We start from the raw sequence: 8,327 nt of genomic DNA, 5'->3' as shown, positions 1-8,327 counted from the left end.
AGACAGGAAATGGTGCAATCTGAAGAAGTCCAGAGCAGGCTTGGTTGGAGGGGTAATAATAGAGATGCACAGATTATTGAAGAGCTCTTTGTAAGGCTCTCTTCTAGTCTTTGGTAGATCAGTAAGCATTCTAGCAACTGGGAGGGAGGGTGGTGATTTGTAGAATTATGGGACATTATCCAGCAGCAGCAAGAGAGGTGCCTGGATGGTGACTGCATCAAGTGTGTCAGGTTCTAATAAAGCATCAGGATGTCTCTGGCAGTCTATAGATGGACACAATGAGCTCTCCAGGTAAATATCATGATGGACAATAAGCCACCCCTCACATCACCGGGTAAGAGAACACTTTAATTTCTTGTTAAGTAGACATCGGTACAGAGGGTCCATCTAGATCCCCAGACCCCCATCATCTGCTGAAGGCATAGAAACATAGTATTCAGTCAATGTTTTTCCTTTCCTACAGATTGATCCAGTAAGAGAAACTCACCAGAGAGGTGTACAGCTCCTCTTTATTCACTGGTTTGTTTAGAGAAAGATCCCACCACCCCCCACCATTATCAGGTAGGTGGAACTGATGGTCACCAAAGATATAAGATTGAATGAGGTGGTATTTTTCTGCATGATGGATCTTATTACTGCTTACGGTTGTCATTTGGTTGGCTTAGGAGGAGCAGGCATTGAAAGAAGGAGAAATGATGAGGACACTTAAAGAGGAAGAGGACAAAACATATCTGAAAAGTGATCAGCAGTCTACAGAGGCGGCTAACATGAAGAGGACAATTAAAGAGGAAGAAGACAAAACTTATTTGAGGGGTGATCAGCAGTCTGTGGAGGACGGTGAAACAGTGAGAACCATCAAAGAGGAAGCAGATGAGTTGTATCTGTGGGGTGATCAGCAGCTTACAACGGAGGGGGAAATAACAAAAATCATTAAAAAGGAAGAAGAGGAGGTTTATGTGAGATGTGATCTGCCATCTATGAAGCAGAGAGAAACTGTGGGGACAATTAGAGAGGAGGCAGAAGAGACGTATTATCAGCAGTTTATGGAAGTTGGTGACATGATGGAGAATGTTAAACAGGAAGACATCCTTACAGAAATGACAACAGGTTAGTAGTAAGATTAACATAGTGAAAGATTCCTGTGATTGAAGTCATGGTTTTCTCACTCTACACAGAGCAGATAATGGTCACTGTACACAGAATGGTGAGAGTGGGAGGTAAAGGTGTCCATACATTACTCAACGCCCACCAGTTTGACCATCAGATCGATTCTGATCAGAGAGGGATTTATTAGCTGCCCACCCACTACATACAGATTTCATGCTTAAATCTATTGGAATAAATCTACACTAGCTCTGCCTGCTGCCAGGTCTCCCCCATTTAATGTATACCCCCCCCCCCAGTAATGTAATGTGAACCCCCTGGGCTCACCTATCCACCGGCATACCTCCTCCAGGCTCCCACATCTCCTTATCACCACCAGGGCCACCTGTACTCCGTTGCCCGGTGGCATGTGCATGACCTTGTACTTGCCGTCAGATCACTTGGTACAGGTGGTGATGTAGAGAAGACTCGGGACATAGGAGGAGACACAACTGCAGATAGTTAAAGGATAACTGTAGTGAGAGGTATATAGAGGTCGAGCACTGTTAAAACAGCGTAGGAGATTTGAGCGCAGTCGGCGCCACCCTAGGCTGTAATAGGAAATACGGCTATAGCAGCGCACAGTGGGCAACTTTGGCACCGTCAGAAGTCTTTAAAAAAAAAACACTATAATTCGGCCACCAGCAATAGCTGGAAGCCAGATTACATAATTCCCCACTATCCACGTTGGCCTGGAGGGGGAATAGTAATTAACACCGCCAGGACTTGTGCAGGAGCAGAGTAAGCCGTATATCGGCTTTAAAGAGACACTGTAAAAAAATTTTGAGCCTTATTTTTTCTATTCTATAAGTTCCTATACCTGTTCTGATGTGGTCTGTCTTACTGCAACCTTTTCTAGTTGCACTGTCTCTGTAATAAATCTTATCTTCTTTCCTCTGTCGTGTCTGTCGGCAAGAGGCTGGAATGTGTGGAATGTGCAGCACTGCTTGTCATTGGCAGAAGCTTTACACACCCCCTCCAAGCTCTGCATGAATCCACACAGTAAGCTGTTCTCAGCCTATGATACTCTGGTTAGAAGCCAGTCATTTGTTTGTAAACACTGCCTAAAACTGTTAATTACAAGCCAGGATTGCAGCAGGGAATGACAGAAACAGCACAGAGGGGCACAGGGGAACATAAGGAATAGAATGGTATGCTTTTTATTGTAAGAATATTAGAGTACAGATTCTCTTTAAAGGGAACCTTAACTCTAAAAAAATAAATGAGTTTCACTTACCTGGGGCATCTTCCAGCCCCCTGCAGCTATCCTGTGCCCTCGCAGTCACTCATGGCTCCTCCGGTCCCCCGCCACCAGCTAGTTTTGTTTTTGCCGAGTCGGAGTTGGCGGGCCGCAACATGTACCTTTGCACGCATTCCCACTGGTGCAGGAAGCTATCGTGGACATTAACACGTACATTTTTATGTGTTGCAAGTGCAACACATACGTTTTTACGCATTGCATCTGCAACGCGTAAAAATGTACGTGTTAATGTCCACGATAGCTTCCCGCACCAGCGGGAATGCGTGCAAAGGTGCCCATGGCCGCCCGCCGACTCCAAGCAGGCAAAAACGAAACTAGCTGGCGGTGGGGGATCGGAGGAGCTGTGGGGTAGATGCCCCAGGTAAGTAAACTCCTTTTTTTTTTTTTTTTTTTTTAGAGTTAAGGTTTCCTTTAACCTGCACCCAAGTCTCCCGGCGGCCGATTCATAGGTACACTATAGAGGTTGCCATATTTATTTCCTTTTAAACAATACCAGTTACTTGGCAGCCCTGCTGATCTATTTGGCTGCAGTAGCATCTGAATAATACAAGAAACAAGCATGCAGCTAATCTTGTCAGCTCTGACATTAAAGTCAGAAACATCTGATCTGCTGCATGCTTGTTCGGGGTCAGAGAATCAGCAGGACAGCCAGGCAAGTGGTATTGCTTAAAAGGAAATAAATATGGCAGCCTCCATAAACCTTTCACTTCAGGTGTCCTTTTAGCCTGGGAGGGACACATTACATTAGCAGGGTTACACGTGGGAATAGACTGGCCAGGGCTCCGTCAGTTGTTATCAAATGCTGCTACCACCATGCACCCGACTGAGCCCTTTTGAGTGAGATCTTTCCAGCATGTTGGATCAATGGTTTCTATCAATTTCCAACCGACGTGGCAGATCTGATCATAATGATAGAGTCTGCCATATATAGATTCCGTAAATAGTAATTTATGGGCACCTACCAATCGGCAATAACCTGATAATGGTCATTGTGCCTGATTGTACACAGATTTTGTACTGAATTTTTCAATATTAGAATAATAACTAATAATGAAGTCCATTACAATATTCCATTACAATACAACTTAGAATATCTAAATAGAGTTGTGACAGTCATATTAATAAGATCATAGATTACAGTCAGTAATAACTTGTCTCAGATTCATGTCTTCATATGTCAGGGTATTACCAGAACCTATTAAACAATCTAGTTGTCTATGAGTCGCACAGTAAACTTACATCAAATAACAAGCTCTGGACAATCCTGTTACGTTTCAAAATGAGTGTATTTCAAATTTCCATATAAACACACCTGAAACCCACATAGACCCTCCTAATCTATTGCACTCGCCCCCTATTCCCATCTAGCAAAATAACATGAATGGTAGAAAAAGGTTCATAACCAGCGCTGGTTTCTGAGATGTAATAAATACTTCAATGTCCCTTTTAAAAGGTTTTGTTTGTCTTCCTTATATGAATAATAAGCGCTTGTTCAAAAAATTGCATAATGTCCATACACCATTAATCATGAGTTTGCTGGGATCAAAATTATAGTGATAGTGTCCATAAAAACAAACATTTGATTTTGCCACTCTTTAAGGAGTAAGCAGATGCTCTTTCTAAAGCCCATTCAAATGTCCTTACCATTATCTATTCCATAACCCAGATCTCTCTCTCCTTTATAAACATATTTGTGCTGGAATTGTGCCCTTACTAGCATCAGTATCCACTTGAGGACTCAGCCTTTACCCCCCCCCCACCCCCCCTAAGGACCAGCGTTTTATTTTATGATCTGTGCTGGGTGAGCTCTGCAGCCCCCAGCACAGATCAGGTTGCAGGCAGAGCGATCAGATCACCCCCATTTTTTCCCCCCTATGGGGATGATGTGCAGGGGGGGTCTGATCGCTCCTGCCTGCCTGGGTGTTGTGGGGGTGGGCACCTCAAAGCCCCCCTCCGCAGCGAAATTCCCCCCCTCCCTCTCACCCCTGGTGATCGGGGCTGCACAGGACGCTATCCGTCCTGTGCAGCCTGTGACAGGCTGTCCTCTGTCACATGGCGGCGATACCCGGCCGCTGATTGGCCGGGGATCGCCGATCTGCCTTACGGCGCTGCTGTAGCAGCAGCGCTGTTCAATGTAAACAAAGGAGACAAACTTCTCCTGCGTTTACATAGCGGCTCGCAGGCTATTCACGGAGACACGCTTCGTGATCTAACAGGAAACGGCCGCTCACGCGAGCGGCCTTCCCTGATTAATTAGGGAGGCACCTGGCGACGCAGATGTGCGTCGCTGGTCCTCCAGCTACCACTTTGCCGCCGCACGGTATGAGTGTGCGGTCGGCAAGTGGGTATAGGAAGTCTGGCATTCAACACCGCAACTATGATAGGTAAGTAGGCAAAGAGGACAAACCGTTGACCGCTTTTAGTAACTGATGATGTTTGTCTTTTTGCAGCGCACAGTTCTGGTCCCGGAATCTTCTTAGACTCTGATCTTGCTTCATCTCCAGAGTCTGCAATGGATGATGGTGACATCACAGAAGACTCTTCAGAAGAGTCCCCACAAACACCAGATAACCCCTATCCTCCTATTCCTGTGGGGCCTCGTGTCAGAGCCCGTCGGAGGAATAGATTTCTCTGTACCGAGTGTGGGAAATGTTTTGGACGTAAATCGGAACTTATGGCACATCACAGAACTCACACGGGAGAGAAACCATTCTTGTGTCCTGAGTGTGGGATAAGTTTTTCCCGTAAGCCAGAACTTGACAGACATCGGAAACATCACGCCGGTGAGAGGCCTTATCCATGTTCCGAGTGTGGGAAATGTTTTGCACGTAAGTCAGAACTTATTGTACATCACAGAACTCACACAGGAGAGAAGCCGTTCTCATGCCCCGAGTGTGGGAGATGTTTTTCCCGTAAACCAGAACTTGGAAGACATCGTAAACGTCACACGGGCGAGAGGCCTCATCCATGTCCCCAGTGTGGTAAATGTTTCGTTTTCAGATCAGACCTTAAAAAACACGAGAGAATTCACACAGGAGAGAAACCTTTCTCTTGTTCTGTGTGTGGGAAATGTTTTGGACGTAAACCCCACCTAGAGAACCATAAGAGGACTCATACTGGAATGAAGCCGTATTCTTGCCCTGAGTGTGGGAAAAGTTTCACCAAACAATCAAACCTTGCCATTCATCAGAGGCTTCATACAGGAGAGATGCCATACTCATGTCCCGACTGTGATAAATGTTTTGTACAGAAATCGTACCTTGACAGGCATCTGAAATCCCACAGAGGTGAGAGACCATATTCCTGCTCTGAGTGTGGGAAATGTTTTGTAGAAAAATCATATCTTGCCATACATCAGAGAACTCACACTGGGGTCAAACCGTATTCATGCCCTGAGTGTGGGAAATGTTTTGCAAACAAATCATATCTGGCCATACATAAAAGATCTCACACAGGCGAGAATCCGTATTCTTGCGCTGAGTGTGGGAGTTGTTTTGCATCTAAAGTAAAACTTGACATTCATGAAATGTCTCATACAGAGGAGAAACCATATTCATGTTCGGATTGTGGGAAACGTTTTCAGCTTAAACTTGTCCTTGAAAGACATCAGAGAGCACACACAGGCGAGAGACCATACTCCTGTCCTGAGTGTGGTAATAGTTTTGCACGGAAAGAACAGCTTACAGCCCACCTGAGATTTCACACGGGTGAGAAGCCATACTTGTGTCCTGAGTGTGGGAAATGTTTTGAGTGTAAGCCACGCCTTGTCAGACACATGAAATCTCACACTGGGGAGAAGCCATATTCCTGTGCAGAGTGTGGGAGATGTTTTTTACGGAAAGTACACCTTTTGGGCCATGTGAGATCGCACAGGTGAGAAACCATACTCCTGCCCAGAGTGTGGGAAACACTTTAGACTTAAATCCATTCTTAAAAGGCATCAGAGATCTCACACGGGTGAGAAGCCATATTCATGTCCTGAGTGTGGGAAATGTTTTGTACGGAAAGAACATCTTGCTGACCACGTGAAATGGCACACAGGTGAAAAGCCACATGTGTGTTCTGAGTGTGGGAAAATCTTTGTGGATAAGCAAGTTCTTGTCAGACATCAGAGATCACACACTGGTGAGAAGCCGTATTCTTGTACAGAATGTGGGAAAAGTTTTGCATACAAACCATACCTTGCTGTGCACCAGAAATCTCACACAGATAGAAAGGTGGATTCTTGAAGGACATTTTTGTGGTGAAAAGTGAGATGTGTTTTGAAATCTGTGTAAAACACAGCTCTCCCCATGTTACAGGGCAGTTAGTGCAAGCAATAGACATGACTAATGTTGTATGTCATTTTGTGGGCAGCAACCTCATATGCAGAGAGATCTCACCTGGAAAGGTCAGGAATTCTCTGTATTAGAGTTGAACTCTCTTAGTCATTCTCAAATCATTTCTCCCTTTGTTTTCTTAGCAAACAGGAGCTTCTCTCCTCTGATCCATACGCTAAAGTGGGAGAGCTGTGTATGACTCACTTCCTGTGGTAATTTCAACGATTTTTTAAGCATATTGGGCTCTATTCACAAAACTTCTCATACATGACTTATTTATCAACTTATTAATAAAAATAACCTTTCAACACGTTTACAAGCAAAATAATCACTCAAAGTAAGGTCAGCTGTTCCTGATTAACTTTATTTAAATATTACTTTTCTTACCTTACTTTTTTTTTAAAACTCCCAAAGAGCAAAAATATAATTAACAGAGATAAGGTGAAAACAGAGGAAAACAGGTGCAAAAGCTTTGTGAATCATGCTCAATGTGTTAAAGGGAACCAGAGAGGAACTCTGTTTAAAAACAGAAAAAGATTTTATACATACCTGGGGCTTCTTCCAGCCCCATACGCACAGATCGCTCCCACGCCGCCGTACAATGCTTCCTGTATCGGCGGTACTGGGTCCCGTCACTTCCGGCGGACGCGGCCAATTGTTCGCATGAGCAGGGGCTCCCTTCATACCCTTACACGTGCGGCTGCTCAGTATGCAGCTGCACGCGTAAGTGTATGCCGGGAGCCCCTGTGATGTGGACAATTGGCCGCATCCTGTCGCCGACTGGCCGAAACTACGGGACCCGGTACCACCGGATACAGGAAGAGGAGGACGGCGGCGTGGGAGCGATCCGTGCGTATGGGGCTGGAGGAAGCCCCAGGTATGTATAACAGCTTTTTTCTGGGGCCTCTGGTTCCCTTTAAATATATCACAAGCAATGCAAATTTTATACATAAGGTCAGTTTTACAACATCTTGTTTTTCCAGTTTGAGCCAGGTGCAGGAACCACCCATGGGACCCACCAGCGATATTAGCATGGTGTCCCTCCTTGGATCTACACCCCCTTGCGTGCCTAGTAAAAAAAGACACCTACACACCTATCCATCCCCACACCCACATACGGTCACCCCACACTGTAGAGTAGTGCAGCGGATCAGTGTAATATTTACCTGCTCCAGCACTGTGCCGGAACTCTTCCGTTCTGCACAGCAGCTGAACGCTCTGTGCTTCCATACCTCCAGCTTCTGATCACATGACATGCATTTGGAGGCAGAGGTATGCAGCATAAAGTATGTGGCTGTCACAGGAGACCTGAAGCAGCACTGGAGCAGGTAAATATTAAAGTTCTCCACTGCTTTATTCTGCAGAAGGGGGCGGAGCCCTCTATGGTCGTTATAGTTATGCCACTTAGTTTGAGACAATAAATGTTAAATCTTAATAAACAATTTGGTCCATGACTTAGACTATGTTTGGGATTTTGGCCCCTAGTGTGATTGAGTTTGACACCCCTGGTCTGGGCAGTCTCACTGAGCCACTGGGCAGCCAAGGGGCATCTTGCACCTGCACAGTGTGGCCACACTCTTACATGGATGGGAGTGTACCTGTGC

General features: G+C 45.4%; 1 protein-coding gene across 2 annotated transcripts; it reads left to right on the top strand.

Annotated features, from left to right (window-relative positions):
• The first annotated feature begins 34 nt into the window (after positions 1–34).
• On the top strand, positions 35–7,232 carry LOC137534695 (zinc finger protein 84-like). 2 transcript variants are annotated; one of them, XM_068256308.1, is made up of 4 exons: positions 35–291; positions 464–561; positions 666–1,107; positions 4,855–7,232. In XM_068256308.1, exons 3-4 carry the CDS (start codon positions 693–695, stop codon positions 6,279–6,281), a joined length of 1,842 nt encoding a protein of 613 aa, XP_068112409.1. In that variant the 5' UTR covers positions 35–291; positions 464–561; positions 666–692; the 3' UTR covers positions 6,282–7,232. The 2 variants fall into 2 exon arrangements, with proteins under 2 accessions (XP_068112409.1, XP_068112408.1); XM_068256307.1 differs by having other exon boundaries at positions 35–334.
• The last annotated feature ends 1,095 nt before the right edge of the window (positions 7,233–8,327 follow it).

Source organism: Hyperolius riggenbachi, chromosome 10 (assembly GCF_040937935.1).
Source record: "Hyperolius riggenbachi isolate aHypRig1 chromosome 10, aHypRig1.pri, whole genome shotgun sequence".
NCBI classification, from domain to species: domain Eukaryota; kingdom Metazoa; phylum Chordata; class Amphibia; order Anura; family Hyperoliidae; genus Hyperolius; species Hyperolius riggenbachi.
Note: the sequence above shows the minus strand (reverse complement) of the source record. Positions and strands in the feature narration are given on the sequence as shown.